The sequence below is a fragment of the Geospiza fortis genome, unplaced genomic scaffold (genome assembly GCF_000277835.1).
Source record: "Geospiza fortis unplaced genomic scaffold, GeoFor_1.0 scaffold333, whole genome shotgun sequence".
Classification (NCBI taxonomy): domain Eukaryota; kingdom Metazoa; phylum Chordata; class Aves; order Passeriformes; family Thraupidae; genus Geospiza; species Geospiza fortis.
Genome location: NW_005054347.1, coordinates 1946446 through 1968725, shown reverse-complemented (window position 1 = coordinate 1968725; position 22280 = coordinate 1946446). Strand labels below are relative to the sequence as shown.

Here is a 22280-nt window from a genome sequence, read left to right as displayed (position 1 = left end):
GACCTCTTATTTTAGTTTCCAATGGTCACCAGTAGATGTTGAATCTGACAAGAAATGTGTGTGGGTTATTCTGACAAGGTTTACAGTTACACAAATTATCTAAAGGAATTAAGTTCTCGTTTGCCTGCTCTAAATGAATTAAATAAATTTCCATTAAATGTCTTTTACAATGAGTAAATGATTAATTTATAATTATGGGGTTGCATGTCTTTTTTTTCTCCTTCTCTGAAAGACTTCTAGAATGCTGCATACACACTTCATTAATAAAAGTATTTTCTTCTGGCTGCCAGTCCTCCAAAATAATTTTATCATCTGAGAGTCACCAGGTCCATCCTCAGACTAGTTATTACCAAATAAAAATTTGGAGAGCCAAATCAGGGCTCACTGACACCTAATCAACTCCACTCTCTCGTTAGCTATTTTTTATTAGTTGCGCAATAATGGTCCCCACCAAGTTCCTCGAAAATCAGTTTTGAAATGATGAAATTCATTAGCAGCCTTTGCACAAAAGGTGGGGCTTAAATTGACAGCGCTGTGGAGATGCTGTAAATAAAGATGACAGTCAAAAAAATCAAGTCAGAAGAGCCAAATCACCATAAGTGACAGCAATAGTATGAAAGATAAGAAATAATTAGAATTTTTGCTGTAAGGCTGGCACATATTGCTTGGAAACATGGGGGGGAAGAGAGGGGAATTAGATAAATGCAGAGAAGTTATGCTAGTCAGTGACCAACCGAATCAAAAAAGCCGCTATGGTCCTAGAGAGTCCATTCAAACGTCTATCTCCAAAATTCATCAATTCATCAGTGCTTTTGAAATAGGCCTTTGCAAGACTCCTTGTGTGCACATCCCTAGTACAGTACGTTCAGAAAAGTCCCTGAAATCAAACAGGAACAGGTACAGAATAGGAGAAAGCACTGAGGCCAGGAAAATCAAAAAAGAAGACTGTCTCCCATGAAACTCATGCAGGATTTTACAGCAAGGGGAGGCTTAGTTGGCCCCTTTCTGGTTAACTAGGACCTAAACACTAATTTTCCCAACAAGATAATCTGCTTCGAGATTTAAAATATTTACAATATTTTAATTATACTCGTGTTAATTTTGCCTTTTCTTTCTCCATGATATCTAGTAGAACTTTACAGGACACCCACCTCCTCCTTGGCAGCCTTCACTTTGCTGCTCCATTCTCCTGCCATTTTCAGACCACCCCTTTTTAGCCTAGGCCTGTGCTCTGTTTCCCCCCTGGTTTTACTGCCTACTGACACCATGAAAATCCCAGTGCTGTCAAAGCTTTGCAGACATGGTTGTGGCCATGGAGGGGTCAGGGCACATGGGTATGCCAGCCCTTCTGCAGGGATATGAAAGGCAGCACTGGTGGTTGCTGCCTCCCAGCTGGGACTGGTGATCTGTTCCAACAGAGAGTCAAAACAGATTAGCTTAAACCACAGACAATTTAATCTAACCTGTCTGATTTCAAACTGGAACAGAGAGGCAGAAGCAGTCATCTGGTCATCCCTGGCCTCAGCTGGGAGATGGCAACCCACAGGGACACCTCTCCAGCAAGACAGAAACCTGCCTGCATGAGCACATCCTTGCCAGAGAGTTCAACTAATCTGCTTGTGCCTCATTTACCTATTGGAATAGGCTGAAGGTTTTGACAGCAGAGCAGCACTAGAACAGCCTGACACACTTTTCATGACAATCTCCCAGGAAGCTCTAAGGTAACACAGAGTGAGAAGCAACTTGTCTCAACACCTTGAGCCCAAGAAAAAAGAGAAAATAATGCCCAAGACTCAATTATTCATTTTCATAACAGACATAAGATACCAGTGGGTTGCCACAAAGCTCTGAATAAACATGCACGTTTCTGAATGTCTTCAAGAGGGACCTCAGAAATGGAGCAAATAAAATGGAGACAACTACTACTGGCAACAGAATTTCTTAGCTGAACATCATTTCCAGTACCAAAATCAGAACTTACAAACTGTTAAATAAACTTGGAATAAATCAATTATGTGAGACAAGAAGCTCTCAGAAGTGTTTTACAGGGTATAACCACACAATTACAACTTCAAGCTACTTGCCAATATAAACCCTGTGTTACAGCTTTTGCAGAACATACTCCTATTCTTGTTTGTTTGACACTTAAAGTTCACTTGTTTTTACCTGGAAAGTCCTTCCCAAATCACAGGTGTTGCTTTTGAGCATTGCAATACCACTGAAACTTGCTGCTAAGAATGTGACAACATCCTATCCTGTTACAGATGTCATCTCATAGGACCTTATTTGAGAGGTAATATGCAGAAACAGCCATTTGCTGCAAAAGAAAAACGTTCTCAAGATTAAGAGGTCAGTACCTATTCAGACACAAGGTTTTATGGGAGTGCACAGCTCCAAAGGGTTCAGCTTGGCATTAACAATGTGATATTTCATATAAAACTTTTCAAAGGTTGTATTTCTTGCTTCATAAACTTGTGGAATGAACCTGGATGTTAACCTTAGTGCATGGCAGCCTTCTGAGGGAACTTGCTATCACGGATACATTACACGGTTATGTGCCATTAGTTAATCATTTAAACAGAGATAAGAAATGGAAATTATGGCATTTGAGTCTGATACATTCTAAAGATCTGCTGACTCTCCTGTTTGAAGGAGAGACCAACAACAGTTAAAACTTTGCTTCATCTGAGAAAATTACTTCTTTGTCTTTCATTCACAGCCAAGAAAGTCTTTCTTGTTAAATATTATAAAGATAAACTGTAAGAGTGGGGCTAATGTTACTGAATCCAATCTTTAACAGCAAATAAATATAATATGCACAGAACCAGGAGTTCCACATCTGGATTAAAATGATAGGTGCTCTACAGATACCAAAACTTAAGTAGCTGAAACACTTTCTCAGATACCATGGCAGCCTAGGTTTCGACAGCATTGCACGTAATGGTGATACAAGTAAAACAGCCTCTGTACATTTTCTTGGTCTAATCAAAACTGATCACAAATTCTCCTCAATCTTCTGTATGCAGTGGGACTAAGAGGCCACCTCTATGCCCTTGGAGGATCCTTCTAGCCACACTGGTCAGTGCCAGGGAAATGACTGGAGTTGTTAGCATGATGATGACAGGGCTCCTGAACTGACCCAACCAATACTGGGCAACCTGCTGTCAAGCAGTACAACGCACTCTTTCCTTGTGAACACTATTTAGGCCTCAATAGCACAAGTCCACATGAGCTCAGATTTAGATACTTTTAGGTGACAACCTGAACTCTGCAGTGAGGCCACCACGAGTAGCTGGCTTAATGTTTCTCTTTTTAACAAGCACGGGACATGCCAAGACCCAATAAAAAGCAGGCAGACTCAGGCTTCTTCATTTCCCTGTGCATCACTGTGTGTTAGGACACTTCCCTAAGCAGGGAAGCACGTGGAGTCTCACTGTGCTGGAGCTCTTGGCAAAGCCATAGCTGCAGAGATCCATGAACTGCCTGCCTCCTGCAGGAAGAGCTACTGGGACTGCCTGTGTAGAGAGCTAAGAACAGCAGTAGGACTTCTGCAGTAGGATCACAGCAGTCTTTCTTCCCAGGGAGAGACCAAAGGATGTTGGAACAGTTAATTAACATTAAACATGTAGAAGAAAGACCTGTCCTCTCTTGACCAGAGACATGAAGAGAATAGTACCAATCCCAGGAGCAGCAGAGCACAGAGAGCTTAAATTCATTTACACAGTCATGCAAACAGATTCAATTTCCACTCTGTAATTGTTTCAATTTTAAAACAAATTGCAAGAAATTCTTCCTGGCAAAAAGATGCAAAAGCAATGAAGCCAAAGTACAGTGATCCAACTGATCCTTTTGTAACTAACCAAACACAAACAAGGATTAAACATAGCTAACTTCTGCTTACTATTCCAATGACAAGAATCACTTTTAGATGGATGTTTACAAAAAGGGCATATTGGTTCAGGCCTTCCGAGATCTAGCTCTCTGCAGAAATCATTTGTAACAGTCAAATGTTTACCATTTACAGCATTTCAAACAGGGTAACCCCAGGAACTGGAATAAAGCTGGCAGATGGTGAAAGAAATTAGGCTCATGACATGGTTCAGTAAACAGCAAATTATGTTATGCTAGAAGCGCTTGCCACCCCAGGACAACTGCTGCACTCAGAAACTTTCTAGGTGTGCTAGTTTTGGCTGGGATAGACTTAATTTTCTTTATAGTACCTTGTATTGGGCTGTGTTTTGGATTTGTGCTGAGCACAATGTTGATACCATGAGGATGTTTCTGTTCACAGTAAAACACCAGGGCTGCAGTGAAATGCTCCTAAACTTCCTCGACTTCTGTCAGCACAAAGCCAGCCAGCAAAACTTAACTTTCCAGGTTACCTTGAAACTGAAACCCACTGTGCAAGAACTTCCTTGGTTCTTCTCTGTCTGTCCTCTTTACCAGGAGCTGCTCTCCTGTGGAGCCCAGCAGCACTCTCCAGGCAAATAACTACATGCCACATGATTAGGAGTCTGGGATAGAGGCATAGGGGATTTGCATAGATGTAGAATGGAAATTGGAGATGGTATTTTCATTTAACCTACTTAAAAACAAAGGGAAATGAAACTGAATATATTTAGTTTCACTTGGATATGACTGTATGCTCCGGATTACAAGGGAGTGAAAAAAAGACTACTTGTAAAGCATTAAAGGACCAGTTGCAATTAACTGGTTTTCCAGTTCTGGAAATCAAAACTGAATGTACCATTTGGAAAGCCCTGGGAGAAAGGACTGATAACATACTTTGTATTTGAGCTGCCTTTTTCTCCCAAAGAATCAATATACTTCTCCCTGCCCCTTGAAGACCTTTTTTTCCACTGCTTTTCCTAATCTTCCCATTGGGTGGAAACTGCTGGAAAACAGACTGAAGGCATCCTTTGGTGAACAGGCACCCAGAGACAAACACTGTTACCATCACCTTTCCCAACACAGCTGCAATGCAGAGCACACAAGCAGTCTCATGGATGGACATCATGGACTTCTGCACTCCTGCCATCAGCTTGTTGCTACGTTCTTGCACACTGGCATCCTTCCTGCGTATATTTCATATAACCTCCCTATTTAAAATGTTCTGTAATTCTCAACATTACCACTGAATAATATATTTATTAATTTGTTAGTGCCACTAACTGTCCCTGAGGCTTTTCTTGAGAATGTGTGTCAGCTTATTGATTCTAGCCTTCCCCCTCCCTGCACTGCTTTCCTCCTCTGCCAAGCAGAAACATACTTCTGTGCTGCTTCAGGTCATAACTGGAAAAAAGATAGAAATGTTCAATATGACTCATACATAATTCAGCTTATCAGCTACCCAGGAGAAATGAGAAGAGAAGGTCTACGCATGTCTATTTCTTCTACTATCAACAGGAGAAATAATTTCCAGTTACACAAAGTATACGTAGTTTGGTCACAACAGGATCTGCAGTTAGAAGGGAAAAATGAGAGACATGGAAGCAAAGAATAAAAGGGCAGTAGGGAACCAAATTGTTAAAAGAGATTCACTTATGTGAGAATTCCTGATTCCCCAGGAAGACTGGACTCATGCTTCTCTCTTAATACTCAGAATGAAATAAGTTGGCAATTAGAAAGGATAACCTGCTTCGGATCTGTAAAACATCGCAGAAATCTAAATAAAATAAAGCTCCAGCTTAGTTAGCTACAAAGACATCTAGTAAGGAGCCTGCTAAACCCAAACTGTGACTTCTGGATTTAATGTTAAGGCCTCTGTTCTAAAGGCAAATTGTGAGAAAGAGCATTAAAACTTATTGTTCTAAAGGATTTTTAATGTAAAAATCAATACATGCTGTGTATTTAGCAGCATGTAACCACGAGGACGCCTATGATAAGCTTTGTCATGCACCAGGGACCACTGCATTAGTCAAATTCTTGAAAGGAAGTGCAGAATGTCTGTATCATTCAAACTGCCATCTGAGACCAATTACAGAAATTATTTTAACCCCAAAAGCAGAGGGAAAAATCCAGTCCTAGTTGACAGTCTTGAGAGTGCCAAGGCTTCCACATGAAATGTGTCATTTTCAAATACCTCTACAAAATTAATGTTAGCAAAGTGATCGCTTAACAGAGAATTTGGGCACTTAACACTATTTTTTGAAGCCACTGAGAGTAAACAACCACAATCAGGGCAACATCTACTTCACCAAAGTGTAAGCAAAGGAATATTAATAGTAACTTTAAAAAAATCATATTCACAAAATGCAGAAACATTATAATCTCTATCAGACAATGCAGAAAAATAAGATATCGTGACTGGAAAATTACAGAGCTGTCTGTAGAAAAGTCTCGGAAAAGGGAAATGTAAAACATATTTTCTTAAATACAAATACATCACAACAGAACCCATCTTCTTTGTTAGTTAAGCCAACATAAAAGGCACATGTAGCTCTTCATCCTTGCAGTCAAGCTCACAATTCTATATGCACGAGCACATACAAATTGTTAGGCAGCAAATGTTTCTTAATTTTGCCCATTACAAGAGTGCCCAGCAAGGGGTCGATACTCTTCAGTTTGAGTGGAAAACACAGCCTCCCCAGCCCGCAGATCGTTTTTGACCTGATGGGATCATGTTCAACTATCATTACTCCCAATTAAACGAATTTTCCAAACAGAAAAGCAGGTTCAGTGCTTGACTGTTACTGACTTTTGCTTCTGCAGCTGTTAAATTGTGTGCCTGCATGTCTTTTCCTGTCTGTGGTGTTTCCTAATATTCCCTATTTATGTGGTGGTCTGCAAGCTTTACCTCATCAGGAAATCAGCAGGAGCACCATGGAGCTAAGAAATACTGTTGTGCTCCTTGATGCAAGGCATGTCTCTGTGGGCCTTTGAACACTTAACAGAGAGCAAATAAATTATTAGCGTGTGTGTGCATGTGCATACATATCCAAGATACATAAAGACAACTACAACCAAAGGGAACAGGAATGTGCAAGGAAGAATGGTATTCAAGAATCCAGTATCACAAAAATCCAGTTGCAGGAAGCATTTAAATGCAGATCTGCACATAAACTGCTGAAAGAGCTCCACTGAGCTTTATGCACTCACATACACTGCTGCATAGGCAAGAAGTAACAATAAGAACGTGATTTTTGTCCCCCAATAATTTTCAAGTCTATAGCACTTGTTACCCTATTCTTAATAATACTATTACTGAAGAGCAAGCTGATCTTTAAGATGCCCCACCTCCAGAAACAAGATACACAATCACATCAGGTATTGAATGATTTCTATGATTCCCATCACCACGGTGCCTGAGCACATTACAGTTGTTTAATGTATTCTTTGTCACAGAGCAGAAAGGAAAATATGATTACCTCTATGCTATAAATGGGGATGGGAGAACAAGGAACAATAGGCAACTTGTCATGTGTGGCTGGCACACTCACCACTGGGATAACCACTCTCCTCTGATTGAAAATCCTACAACAATAAACACTTTCCAGTCTGTTTTTTTCATTACTTAGAAGTTTCTACATCAATCTATAAACCACAAGCAATTTGCCTAAGCCTTTTCCTGCTTGTAAGGGGTAAAAATGCAAGGGGTAAAAATCCATTCAGCCAAATGCCCCAGATTTCTAAGATCTCAGTACATTTACAAATTCCTATATATAAACAAATGATAGAACACATTTATGTGCTGGAAAAATCCCATATTTCCTTAAAAGCAGAAAATAATTCTGACAATTTAATATTTTAAAAAAATCAAGTGTTCACAAGCCTGTTTATATCTAATAAACTGTTTTCCCACAAACATTTAGCAGAAACAACATAGCAAGCAAAATAAAACCTGCTCATATAGCAGACAAGGACGAAAATCTATTCCTTAACAGGAGAGACAGAATTAAAAGTTGTGAGTAGAGTGAAGAATAAACACAACTAAATTTCACATCACATTAAAAACCTGAAGAGTAACCTGAAAATCTATGTGCTGATTTAATCCAGAAGGTACAGCAGCATAGATTAAGTTTCTGATTGTCAGATACAATACTTAGATACTCTGAAGATGGGTATTATATGAAAGCAAATAGATGAGAAAAGTACACAAATGTCTCTGTAGATAGCCCTCCAAGTCAGAAATGACACCTCTCAATCAGACAACAAAAACACTCTAAAGACAGCTCAGAATCTGCAATCCTTCCATGATTGTCTCAAAAATAAGATGTTCTATTATAGGAGAAATTATAGCAACTGCTGAAGGAAGAACAGAGCTTTACCCAATCAAGCTAGAATATCACCACGCCATTTAAATGCAGCACATCAACATGTAGCTGCCAAAGCTGTCTCCTGCCACTTAAGGAATGCAAGAAGTTCCCCCTTACCTTCTAACACTGTTAACTTGGCACTGGTGTTTATCTCCCCCACACTGTTGGTGGCTGTGCACTCATAGATAGCCTCGTCTCGATGGACACGCAGGGGCTGTATCCGCAGAACTGATCCCGACCCATCATCGAACTCGATAACCTTTGAAAAGGAAAAGAAAGCACTTCATTACTGCTATCTTCTGCAACAAAACACTGAAAGTCAAAACAATCTAGGGGTTGAAGAACAAAAACCAAAACAAAACAAGTCCTGTAAGCCCTAAAATCCCATGCAGTGAGTTAAGTGTTCCAAATGCAGTAGCACAAAAATTTCAGTGTCAAGAACGTATTTGTCCTCTGAGGAGGCCAGAACAAATGAAGATCCAATGAGGTTCTTTATGGATCAATTAAGGTTGACAAATTATCAACCTGGTAATAAAGATGTGAATCCGATGATTTAAAACATCTGAGCCATATTTGCACTAATGATTTTACTAATCACTGGTAACAATTTAGTGCCAACTTTCACCTTGATGGAAGAGGAGAATGATATACTCCTGTGGGATTGCAGGGAAACAGTAACAAAACTTGAATAAAACCCTGAGCACCTTCAGCACATGCTAACTCCAGCAAAGTGAGGGGTTTTAATGCTCCTCAGCACTGGGTACTTTGCAACTCTGGCATAATCAACAATGATGTAATTACACTTCCATCCCCAGCATAAATAAATTAAGTCTTTAATAAATCATTGTCTTTCCATCCATCCTGCTAAGCTGCAAAATGCATTACTATGACTTATACATGGCAGAAAAAGGTATTTATTAGTTTGTAGCTGGATCACTATATGCTATTTCGTAACTGCAAGGCTGTGAAGGCACAGCCTCAAGCCACTATTAATGGCAAACTTACCCTTCTCCTATTACAGAGTACAGCAGAAGTTGGAAATACCACCTGATGTGCAGACAGTGACAGCATGAGGGAGAGGCACATGCCACCCACTCCTGTCCCTTGGGAACTGAGGGGGAGATGAAGAGACTTAAAGGATCCTTCATTCCAGACATGGATGTTAACCTAGGGCTGCTACCTCCATGCAAAACTTTCACCCTGTTTTCAAGGGCCTGTTTAGGAGCACTTTCCACAGTGTAAAGATCAAAAGAGAGAACAGGAAGGAGGAAAACAATGCACCACAAGACTCTGCAGTGACAGGAGAAATAGGAAGAAATCAAAGGGTAACCAAAAACCTGTTATTCCTCATGCTGGAAGGAATAGCCCTTCCGTTTAAAGAAGAAATCCCTAATGCAGTCAGGTAAAGAAAGGGAAATATGAATATCACCATATCACCATAATACACGTTAAAGAATTAATTTTTAAAAAACACTTATCTTTAAATTAAACATGAAACTGTGACAATATACTAAATCTTTACAAAGGGCAGAGCTACTGCTAAATTTTAAAACAAGACAAAGTCAGCTACAGAGATTAATTCACTTCAGTGATAAGGACTAAAAAGCTAAGAGATGAAACAGCAGACATCTCTTTTGCCCTCACTATCCTTTGAACAAACACTGTGTGATAGGAACAGAGCTACAACTACTAAGGGACAGATAGATGCTGAGGCCAAAATGTTGTTAACTTGCTAACAATGGATACCTCTCCTGTGTCACAACTTAGCATGTGTATAACAGATTTGGGTTTTTTCCTCCATTTAAACTTACTTACAAATTTCCCTAATTAAGACTAATAATGAAGTAAAATTAATAGTTCCTGAGGAAAAAAAGAATCACTATCTCGTGACACAAACTCTGCATCCAAACTGATGTGAACAAAGGTATGAAATTGCTCATATAAATGCATATAATATGGCATAGCCCTCTGGTAAGCCACAACAAGCACCAAATTCACTATAATGGTTGCATCTACTTACAAATTAGATAGTTACTATACAACAAAACCTTTACCAGGGAAAAATAACAATGTAAAACAAGATTAAAATTGATTACTTTAATCAAGGTTTTCTGCTCACATATGAATTCATGATTAAAATTGGTGAGTTGAATCAATCCATTCTGGGTAGCAAAGTCATCTTGTGCTCCAGTCAGGAAAGCAAAAACATCAAAGACAGGGGATTAGAGGAAAGGCAGCAGAATTGCAGAAGGGTCACATTTGCAAGGGCAGTTTTAGAGAAGGGAGCCCGACACCAAAAAGGAAAGCAGAGAAAAAGGTGGAGAAAGTCAGTGAAAATGAATTTGCTATGTAAAATATAAACCAAATTTCCCCTTTTCATAGATGTTTCTGATACCTGCTCTTCTCCCTTCCTTTGTCTCCTATTTTAGCTCACAGGGACATCAATTAACCCTTCACCATTCCCCTTCCAAGTACCTTTGGGGGGAGGGATGGCAGTAGCCATCACTTAGAAAGATTTCCTGTAGTGTTTTGGTATCTCACTTTTAAATTCAACTGGGGATTGCAGGTCAAAGAGCTGCCTTATAAATTCTGACAATGAAAAGAGAAAAATACTGCTAGATCTAGCTCTTATCAGCCATCCAATTCTCTGTAAGCCCCAGTCTCCCATCTGAAGGAGGATGTCCTGTTGGTGTGTTTCCAGCATCATGCTCAAAGGACACCACCTGCTCCACAGATTGCATTGCTGCAGGGAAGGGAACTTGCTTTACACTAAAGCTTTACACTCTGTATTGCAGTGATGAAGAGATACCCAGGTTGCAGTGATGATTACTGTGCAATTAAGACCTGTGAAGATTGGATTGATCACCAAATTTTCAGGTTTGGGGTTTTTGTTGGTTTTTTTTTTTTTCCTTTTGGTAATTACCTCAAACCGCTGAGAACTGACTTTCTTCCCCTTCTTCATCCACGTGATACGAGGTTTGGGCTCTCCTGTTGCCTGACACACAAAAGAGGCCACTCCTCCAGAAATCCCAATTTGATCTTCAGGAGCCTTCATAAACGTTGGCTTGCCTGGAAAAATAACCAAATCACCCCCATGAGGACATAACATCAGATAAGCATGGAATGTGTCATGTTAATCTCAATTATAAGGTAACTGGTGCTCTTACTACAAATCCAGGTTGAATGGCCTCAGCAACACACATTCAGTGCAGACTGCAACATGACAAGGACAGTTTCTGCTTGAGTACCTTTTTCTCCTGAAATGGATAAAGTCCATCTGGCTTGACTATAAATGAGGGCAATAGAAGGCTCCCCCCTGCCCCCTGGGCATTCATTCAGGTATATGACAGTTTGGAACCATTTTACAGTTTATTTTTTAATAAATGGATTTTTGCAGATTTATACCATGCTCATAGCACTGGCAATTACAGAACAGCTGACACACCAAACCTATGAAATGTACCGTATCTTGACATTATTTAACTGAAAGCTGTTAACACATCCATAAAAATTAACAGATACAGTTTTAAGTATACAAATAACAACATTTAGTTTCATTTTAAATGTGGACTGACATAAAAATCCTACAGTTTAAGTATCTGGAAACCTGCAGAGGCTAGCCTATGCTTGTTAAGAAACTAATCACTAGAAATGAAAGTCAGCAAAGAAACCAAAATAGCATTCAGGCATGAAAGACTTGGCAAAAGTAATAAAATAAAAAAGTATCAAATAACATTTAAATAATCAATTTAAAAACTCATGAAAATAGAGCTGTGTCTTTGAGATTTACATAACAGATTCAGATGGATAAAACTATGCATCCAGGTTGAATGGTTATATTATTCTTCTGTATGGGAAATTTTTGCACTGTGTGATCTGAGGATCATCTTGAAACACTGCTTTGTCCTCATGAGAAGCATTTGATGATCCCATATTCCTATAAAGCACTAAAACATTTAACACCACAGGGAGAGTTAACAGAGTCCACCCATGATGCCATTCCACACGTAGGTCACACTATGGCCAAGTTTCAAATACAATTCTGATCAACCACCTCAAAGGTGAACCTGACCCATAAACAGGTCAGAGACAGCTGCTGGCATGTAGAAAGGAGCCTGACTAAAAGAAGAAACCTGTTCAACCCCAAGATAGCAAACCAATGACCCCAGCAGAGCTGCTGGTGGTTCCACACCTTCACATTCCAGTCACATCCATGAGTGTGTCCTTGAGGGAGAGGGGCATGACCATCTGTCAGCCCAGGTGCTTTGACCTCTGGACAAACTGAGGGCTGAATTTCCCTGATCTAGGAGGGATACAAATTCAGCGATCCCAAAAGACAACAGCCTTTAAATGTATTTTTCTAATGCACGAGAGATTTAAATTCTATGGGCGCAGCTGCAGTTACAGCCAAACCAGGCAGGCAGTGGCAGTGACTGAAGAGGGCAGAGGCAAGTGCTCTACTCCTCATCCTCCTCACTGCCCCTCCCTGATGCCTCCAGACACTGGCACCTGAATCCTACAAGGAGCCCCAGGGTCATCAAAGCCTCTGTGGAACAGATTTGGGCTCCTAACCTGGCACCTAAAGATGCTTTTTTCTCCTTTTCCAAAAAGGGCGTGGAGAGCAGTGGCTCAGGGCAGGATGAGGCAGAGCTCAGGAGACAGCGCCTTTCTCTCAGCAACTCTGGGGCACAATTTCACCCCTGAACTGCAGTCCTGGGAGACTTGGCTGAAACTGTGGCACCTCCTCAACCCTAGTTCCACCTTCTGGTTTAGCCCATATTAACTGCTTATGCTGAGCCCTGTCCTGGCAGTATGGCATGGTGTGACAGCACACACAGCCACTCAACCAAGTGAACTACTTCAACCGTCCTTACTTTTGACAAAGTCCAGAGACCAGGTTCTGCCAGGCCAGGGAGACTGCCAAAGGCCCAGGATGCTTCTTGCTTCTCCCACATGGCACCACTGCCTGTGAGGGGTGTTGGGGTGCAAGATGGTCACCTGTGCTGGACACAGAGGTCCCACCATGGCCCCACAGCATGGCACAGCCAGGCTGGTCATGGTGGTGCCTCTGTGGTAATGGGTTACGAAAAGGCAGAACACCTCACAGGAGTGAGGAATGAGGTAAAAATTGAGAAACAGCCCCATCAGCACTGAGCCAGAGGGGCATGAGGAGCTCCAGGTGCCTGAGCAGGTATTGCCCTGCAGCCCATGGAGACACCACGGTGAAGCAGGTATTTCCTGGCAGCCTGCAGCTGGCTGAGGTCAACCCACTGGTTTCAGAGTGAGGGATGAGGCCAGACCAGTCGTCACCACCTGGAGAGAGGCCCAGCAGCAGAGGCCACCCACAGCAGAGGGGGCTGGCACTCAGCCACTGTGGAGGCAGCAGGACAGCAGAGCCCTTCCAAACCTGCAACATCCACTGCTCCACACGGGCTGTGCTCCTGGGCTGGGGAGCCACCAAGCACCCACGTGGGGACATGCCAGCCCCAACCTGGCTGATCTGGGGGCCACAGCTGAGACACTGCAGTGCAGAGCTGGACCTCTGCTGCTGCTGCTCACTCAGCCTGATTTCCAAAAGCCCAAAAGGCAAATGGGGGATCCAGCACAGCCAGCACAATCTGCACAGAAGTGGATACACATGTTCTGTCCTCAACAAGCTTCTCTGAAGGAGTATCACAGACCTGGCCTCACCACAGAAATTCCTCACAAAAGTGTACTGAATTTTGCCATCCTTGGTGTAGAGTCCCCAGGACTGTGCTCAAATCCCAGAGAATGCCTTTTAAGACATGATGGCTGCTGTCTAAAGGCTTTGGCACATTGTCCTGACATGAACAGCAAGCAATTATTAAGTCTGCTTGCTTAACTGATGCTGATTCCACATATTTACTCATCTATAATCATGTCTATTTCTACTTAGTTTGTATTTACATATATCTCTGTTTATTCACCTCTCATCTATTCCAGAGAAATGTTAATTCAGGCTGCTAGTGATGGCATTGTGATTGACTGTTTTGCTATGCAGTGTGCTGAGCTGATGCCTTGTATTGCACTTCAGCAGCTGATTTGGTTTTCTGATTTTCTGTTATTTACTCTGTGATCTTAGTAAAGTAGTGTAATTTTTTTCAAATGGCAAATACAGCAGAATCCAAAAACTTTTGTCCTTGAAGAATACAATGCAATTATATCTCTAACTTTACACTTACTCCCCAGCACATACACTGAGGACTTACTTTACTTTGTACATTTACAAAAGATCAATACTATTAAAACCAGAACAAAAGGAAACTGAACATTCACTTGCAGTAAAAGCTAAAAAACCTGCTGCCTTGATTTTACATTCTTGCAATGAACCTTTTTCCCCTGCACATTTGACTGACACTGATTTCTGGAAACAATCTAAATCCTCCAAGACTGGTCACAGAAGTACACCTGTATATAAACCAAACTCTCAGCCTGAGAAAAGGTATTTCTACGAAGGCATTTTTAACATTTCTATGCCCTGAAATTTTGAAATGGAAGGAAAGTAGTAATTAAGCCAACCTACAATCCTGAGTCCTGGCCCCAGGACTATAGAGTCAGGCATGAGTATATTTTTTATACTGATTGGTAACTGTTACAGCAAATCCCAAAATTCATCCCAGTAAGAGCTAACACAAGCACAACAGAGTATCCACTAAACTGCTAGTGTCTGTGAAAAATGCATGTTAAGTGGACTAGACAACCTCCACATCTCCCCTCCAACCAACATCTCTCTAACTCTACTGCCTAGAGGAAGCTGCCATGAGACCATCACTAGTTACCTCCAAGGGGCAACACTGGGCAGACAGCCAGATCATGATACAAGCTGTCTTTTTTAGCCCATTTTGAGCATTTGCACTCTTAGGGTAGCCCTAGAAACAAAGCCAGAAAAAAATAAGGATGCACTGAAAACACAGAATAACCAACATGTTGTCCTTTCCCCCTCCTTAAATTCAAAATGAGCACAGGGTCCATAGAAGATTATGCATGTATGAAATTTTAATTTAACTGTCGCTCAGACATGCTACATATAAATACAAGGAATTGAAGTGCCTTTTGCAGTGAAAACCTGTCCTTTCCCCGATAACCTATGGATCAAATCTGAAGATTTTCTGTTGAAAGCTTAAGGCATAGGGGGAAAGGAAAAAGACCTATTGTGTTTCAAAGACAAATCTCTGAACTACTAGCCTGAGAGAACCTCCTGAGGAAGTCTTGGATGACAGCAGGAGAGGCGCCGGATGGCTGGGTGCCCATCACACCCACCTTCACTTACTCCAGCACATGGAGTAACAACTCCAGACTGGCACAGTTCCCCTAAGTCCAGGCTACTCCAGTCTTTCTCTCCCTGGCCTCTCTGCTCAGTGACAGATACCTGGAGCACTTTGACTCCTCACACTCTGAACTAATTCTTGCTCCTCACTTCAAAACCAAGTTCCTATTACACCAGGAACAGAAGTCACTGCTCTCATTTTTATCCACTCACAAGCTTCAGGCAGGAGAATGGAAAAACTTTCACCTTCTTGGCTGAAATTTTCTCTGTTTGGTCTTTGCTAAAAATGAAATTATTCTAGAAAGCTTATGGGAACAACACAGTTCTGAGGAGGAAGACCGTAAAAAACAGAGTATTTCTTTCTCTTGTAAGAAACTGACTTCAACTTATTTGGCTGGGGGCAGAAAAATAACAACTTGCTCAGACACGCTCTCCACTGAGAAACTAAAACCAAAAAACAACATTTCAGAAGAAAAGGACTTTCCTTCCACATTTGGTAGTGTTGAAAAAGTCACTTGCCGAGCAAGCACAGATTTGTGGATAATCCTGTAAAGTGAATCCCAAAGAGGGCCTCATGGCATGCACGAGATGCTTGCAGAGATTTAGGGACACAGTGCTCTACTGAGCTATCATGGAAAAATAGCAGAAAACTCATGCAGTGTCCTGAGCTGGGTGTGTGAAGGGTTCAAAAGAAAAGCTCCTTTGAATTATATTCTAAAAGGTCAGCAAGAACGTGCAAAGAAAGCCAGACACAGTCAGGTATGCTCTAACCAATATGGCTCTTGTCTGCCCTTTCCTGCAGAACAGTGTGATGGGTTTGGGAGGGGAACCTGAAGCCCTCAAAGACAACCTCAGGTTTCCTGGAGAGCCGCTGACACATTTCCTGCAGGACAGTTCACAGCCAGGCACAGCCATGAAGATGCTTCTCTCACCTGTATATTATATATAAAATCACTGTTGCTCCCTGCTATTCTGGAGAATTTGTTGTGAAAAATTCTTATAAATCAGAAAACCACCTCAGCACCTGTTTTAAAATCTGCCCTACCAAACATCTGTAGCAGAAGAATAAAATTTCAGTTCCCTTTTCCAGGTTCTCTTTTCTTTAGCAGATAAGTTCAGAGTCACTTCACCACATGCGCTGTTTTTAGGCTGCACAGCTTCTTAGTGAACCCAAAGGACTTTCCCAGGGAGAAAAGTGTCTCTTGTCAGATTTCCTTCAAGGCTGAGGACAGAGGTGTAGCCTCCCTCTAACTTGGCAAAGTGTCTTTTATGCGAGTCATGGTCTTTGAGGAGTAACATACAATCTGCAATACCTGACTTGAATACTAGCCAGATCCTTGAAAAATAATGCTGGGTCCTGGGTAATTAGCACAGATGCTTGCATTTTGATACGCACTAAGCACACAATTGCCACATAAAATATGTTTCCTTGTAATAATATACACAAATGTTAACTTGTTTTATTTCAAAGACCCATCATTTTCTTAAAATAAATGGGAAAATTAAATGAAATCTGGACGCATTTTCAGGATTTAGCACCCATATCAAATATTCCTCATTCAAAAATTTTAAATCAGGGACTGGCAACATAATGCTCCTTCTGTTCTTGTGGATGCCATTTTTTCAAAGGGTCACACAGAGGTTTGAGGAAAAATGTATTCTTGAACATGTCTACAATTAAGTGTTCTATGAACACCCACCTGCTGTGAGAGATTTTGAAGAAAAAAATCTGTGTCCTCATGGTACAAGTTCTCACTACTCTAAATAGATGGGCAGCCAAAAATAAGACTTGTGTTGTAGGAGAAAGAAGCTTATATTTTTATCCGAAAGCTTTTACGACTTGAGCTAAATTAAGATTAGAAGCAGACTCCTCTATGAACAAAAAAATTACAGTTGCAATATAAGATGAACTGGATAAGGACATACAATAGGCATAGGCAATCTTATTTAGATGCTTGGCCTAAATGAGTATTAAGAAATTACTGACACCGGAATGAACAGATCACAATGAAATCAGTTCCTGAGCCTGGAAATTGTGAAATTCACGTTTAAATCCCTGCCTTTAACCTTCCCTGTCACATACACAAAGGCACAACTGTGCCTCACCTTCCTTTGTAAAACTAACCTGCTGTTCTCACATGGCTGCTGTCAGGAGGAATATGCAGAAAATGATGATGTGGCTCAGTTATAACACTGGGAAGAAACCAACAATGACACAGACCTTCTCATGTTCATGACTGACTTTGAAGTGGAAATGAAGTGGTCTAGAAGACAAAGGTGGCCCAAGCTTTTATACACAGCTATACAGTATTTCTAGGGTTCCTTTATGATCCTGGGTGATTGATTTCTGTGCATGGCTGGATGCCTACTGGAAAGATACTCTGGAGAAAGCTGATCGGTGATTCTTCTCCTAAGCATCCACTGCAGGGCAGGAGACAAGTCAGTGGGCTCTCCAGCTATCCTTATGTTTAGCATCCTTATGCTTTCCTTGCAATATACCCACCATTATTTAAATGTAGTTCCTGCCCCTTTGTGATTAGCAGGAATACTGTTTGGCAAAATACAATTTTTCAAACTTGCACTTTTCATTCTTGGATAATTTATACGTAGGAAGAGCCTGTGTGAGCCTTGTAATAACATTTCTTTAACAACAGCTTAGTAAAGCCTCTGTGGGTCTCAGTGAGCACAATCCTAATTCATTCCTTATTTCTCCTATTTTGGTTTTATTTCACTAAGATGACAGTACTTTGTAAATGAAACTTCTGTTCTTTATTGTTTGGTGCAAAGTACTTATTAAATAAATGCAAATGTATGTGGTGGGGTGTTGCATGCTCAGATACTTCCACAATTTTCTTTTTATCCAGGATATGGATCATAACCCTTTCTCCCATCCACTTTAAAAAAACACTTAATAGCACCCCAATCACAGAAAATGGCACTCCGAATTCAATATACCCCTCAGATCAATCTGAATTACACGTTACCTCACGTTACCTGCATATTGCCTCTTTTTTTATGATCTTATTTTGTTTTAATGCTTAAGAGATTCCCAACAGCTAGGACAAATGATTCTGCTATTTCAATCCGATTTTAGTGTTGAGTTTTCCAGCTTCAAGTGTGAATGTCCATGATAATCAAATCTACAAACATTATCTCAGAGCAAGTTGCATTTCTCCTCGCCGCCTTCTCCCGACTTCCATGAAGTTACTCAGAGATAACTTCTGAGTTTGTACAAAATGAAATCAAATAAAGTGAATGATTAATATCCAAAATTCCAAGAAGTAGATCTTTTAACATGTTCAATGACCTCTGTAACTTTCAGTAAAAAAAAAAATCACATTACAAAAATAACAAAAGCAGTCATTCAGCAGAAGCTGTGCCTCTCCCTAAACACCAGCAGGAAACACACTGAACTTAGATTCAAGGCATCATTTCAGCAGGCAAGACCCACTATGCTTTGTTTATCTGGAGTAAGCTTAACTAAAGGAGAATGCAAGGATGCATGTAAAGTTAAACATAGACGTTTATCAGTATTTATAATGACTTAAGCTCAGAAATTCTGACAATCTTCAACTCCTGCTTCTTCACCATCTTGGCAAAGAGGCTCTTTCCTGAGCATAAGCCCAGTCTAAAGGCAAAGCCTTTGACAGGGCTGAGGTGTCTGCAGACACACAGCAGAACTCCCACATCCAGACAGGCATTTTCAAGCCCTCTTTTCCCTTTTCCCAACACAGGATTTATACTCACAAGTTTAAGTAAAAATCAAGTAATTTTAATTTTCTTCTTGAAGAAACATCTGAAAACCTCCTGTGCCCTGTGTACTTCTAGTTCATGTCTGGACAGCTACATATACATCAAACTTCACCAAGAGAAACTCAGCCTTCCCTGTTAAATGCTGATGTTTGGATAAACCTGCTTATTCCACAGCAATATGGGTTAAAAGCCATTAGCTCATTTAAGTGTAAAGGCCATGATTACAGGATATTAATAAACTACAGCAACAGCCTGTCATCATAGTATTGCACTTCAGTAAATTTCTAATTCTGTCTCTTTATGAATCATGGAAATTGTTGACAAAGTTTAAACGCCTAAAATTAACTGACGATACTGAACCAGAATTGTCTCAGGCAGCCATCACAGGAGGATGCTGTGCAAGGCACATTCTGGGTGCTGATTTATTTGTGGAGTTTTATGCAGACAACTTAGACCTTAACGCGGTGGGGAGGTGGTTTTTCTCCATATCACATCTGCAGGGGGCCTACAGATTTTGCACATAGGGTGGCAAATTTTCTCCGTTATTTTTCCAGGCTGTTGTAATTGCAATGTCTTTCTCAAAGTGCCTGGCTAGCTATCAGTGTGAGCTGCTTTACATCTTAGTAAGAAAATCCCTAACTCTGGCTAATCCCTGACTGACTCTCATCCATGGGAAGGGGGTGGGGGGGAAAAAAATCAATCCCTCTGCTATGACATCATTCTTTCTTGCTTCCAATACCTGAAATAACACGTAGCCAAAAAAAGAAAAATATTCCAAGAAGCATAAAGGAGTCCTGCTTACAACTGAAGAATACTGATTAAAAACAAAACAGAAAAGCAGCCCAGTAAAACATCCTTCTAGAACCTGAGGTTGCCTTCATTTCCATCTTCTGCTTTTACGTTTCCCTAGAGCACTCACAGCTTGTGTGTGCAGCATTTTACATATTTTGGGGAAAAGCCAGAGCTATATATGGGTTCAGCTTTAACTTCCCAGCATTTATACCAAGCATTACACAGAGCAGAAAAACAAAGGAGAGAGAGAAGCACTGCTCTAACTGCAGACCTTCCAGCAGCCTCACAGAATGGTTTTCTGCTTTAATTTAAAACTGAAACCTGAAGTCAAATTTCCACCTGGTAATAGCTTAAAGGCACTTCCAATTAACTTGGTAATACACACTTTCTGAGTTAATAAATTTTTCAGCCTCTGTGTTTAATACAATTAAGCATTTGGGCCTTTGGCCTTAGACCTTATTCAGCCTGAGAAAGGACTGCAGGGAGACAGTCTCCAATTATCACCATTTACACAACATTCACTTAGGGGCTTTCAAATGCATACATATAGAACATTCATGTAATCATACACAAAATTCAGTACTTGAATTCAGGCTGCCACTCTCTTGCACACAAAATGTACAAGGGACAAAACCCCCATCTAAGGGGCTCTAAAATCAAGTCATCAGCACACTGCCTAATGCAGCACAGAACAGCTGTGCCTGCTCCTAGCAACTTACTTTTCCTTCCATATCTGAATTTTGTTATTTGCAAATTTCTTCAAAACTTCAAAGTTAATAAAGCATACTGCATAGTGTAAAGAACCCGCTAAGATATGCAGAACCAGGAAACAGACAAAACTGAAATCTTGTGCTTGAAAAAACATGAAAATTAATTTTGCCAGCATGCCTACCACATTAAACACCGTTCTTTTTTTTTTTTTTACACAAAAGGATTAAAAGGTTTTAATCCCTTTTTTCCTAAGCAGCTAGTTCTTGATTCAGCAGTTCAAAAGGCTTTGCCAAGTTCAGGTTTTTCGTCTGCTTTTAAGAATTAAAAGCAAGTGCAAACCTTATTTTGTAAACAGATACCATAGTAGAATGTTTCTAATAGAACTGGGAGCCAGAGTAAATGATCTCTTCAGAATATTTGTAACTAAAGCAAAGGCATTCTGGGCTTCTCAGGAAGGGGCCTGCATTTCATTTTAATGCCACTGTATGTTGCTCCGTCCTCCTCCTATAGTAATGAACCAAATTCTTGCCTCATCTACTGGTAAAGACAAAGACTTTCTGCTTAATGATAGCAAGTGCATGCTGGCACTTCTGTAATACACTAGTTTATTTTTTTTCTATTTGTGTCAATTCTTTCATCATGCAGCAGCTGTAGTACAGTCTGCAGAAAAACAAGAAATACAATTTCCACATTTAAATGTTACGAGAGCACAGGTCTAGGTATCCAAGCAAAAACTCTCAAGTGGGGGAAAGAAAAAAGTAGATCACAGAAAGTTCTGAGTTCAAAGGGACCCACTGGGATCATCAAGTCCTACTCTTAAGTGAATGGCCCACACAGGTATTAAACCCACAACTCTGGTGTGATCAGCACTATGCTCTAACCAACGAAGCTAGACTCAGGGTCTCAATTGTTTTGACAGAGTCCTTCCTGAAATTCCCTGAAAAACAGGTCTATTTCCCCATTAAAAGGCTTCCTCCAAGTCAGTCTCTTTGGAAGCTTGGATAGAGGTTCAAAAATGAAGGTTTGAGCACTTCTGGGAGACATCATTGAGCATTTTTTACCCAGTAATGGTGTAGTTTTGCAATGAAGGCACAGAGCCTCACAACTGAAAAGCCCTTTGAGCAGAATTTCAACATCAGGGCTACCACCCCCACCTGGCAGCCAGACTGTGCTGGCAGGGGGCTGCTGAGCAATTGCAACCCTCCACGTTGGGCACACAAGGACTACACAGAGTGTCACAGCCATGCTGTGCAGTGCCCGGGGGCTGCAGGGAGACTGAGATGCTCTAGAGCCAGGAAAACTCCAGAAGCCACTGTGCCCTGTCCAGGAACCACCCCTGAGCTCTCCCAAAATGACTCTCTATGTAGGTGGAAAAATCTCTGATTCCATACAACCAGGTGGATGTCTCTTTACCCACAGTAAAGAGAATCAGTGGCAGATGTCAGAGATTTAGAGTTTTACAGCTGCTACAACCCAGCACT

The 22280-nt window shown here is 40.9% G+C and overlaps 1 protein-coding gene across 13 annotated transcripts in view; it reads right to left on the bottom strand.

Annotated features, from left to right (window-relative positions):
* The window catches only part of PTPRF (protein tyrosine phosphatase receptor type F), a 286072-nt gene that overhangs the window by 182645 nt on the left and 81147 nt on the right, over positions 1 to 22280 (bottom strand). For all 13 annotated transcript variants that reach the window (XM_031058681.1, XM_031058684.1, XM_031058686.1 and 10 more), the window contains exons 3-4: positions 11179 to 11324; positions 8373 to 8514 (exon numbers count right to left, since the gene is read on the bottom strand). In XM_031058681.1, the coding sequence (XP_030914541.1) occupies positions 8373 to 8514; positions 11179 to 11324 (288 nt within the window). The remainder of the gene's footprint in view (positions 1 to 8372; positions 8515 to 11178; positions 11325 to 22280) is intronic.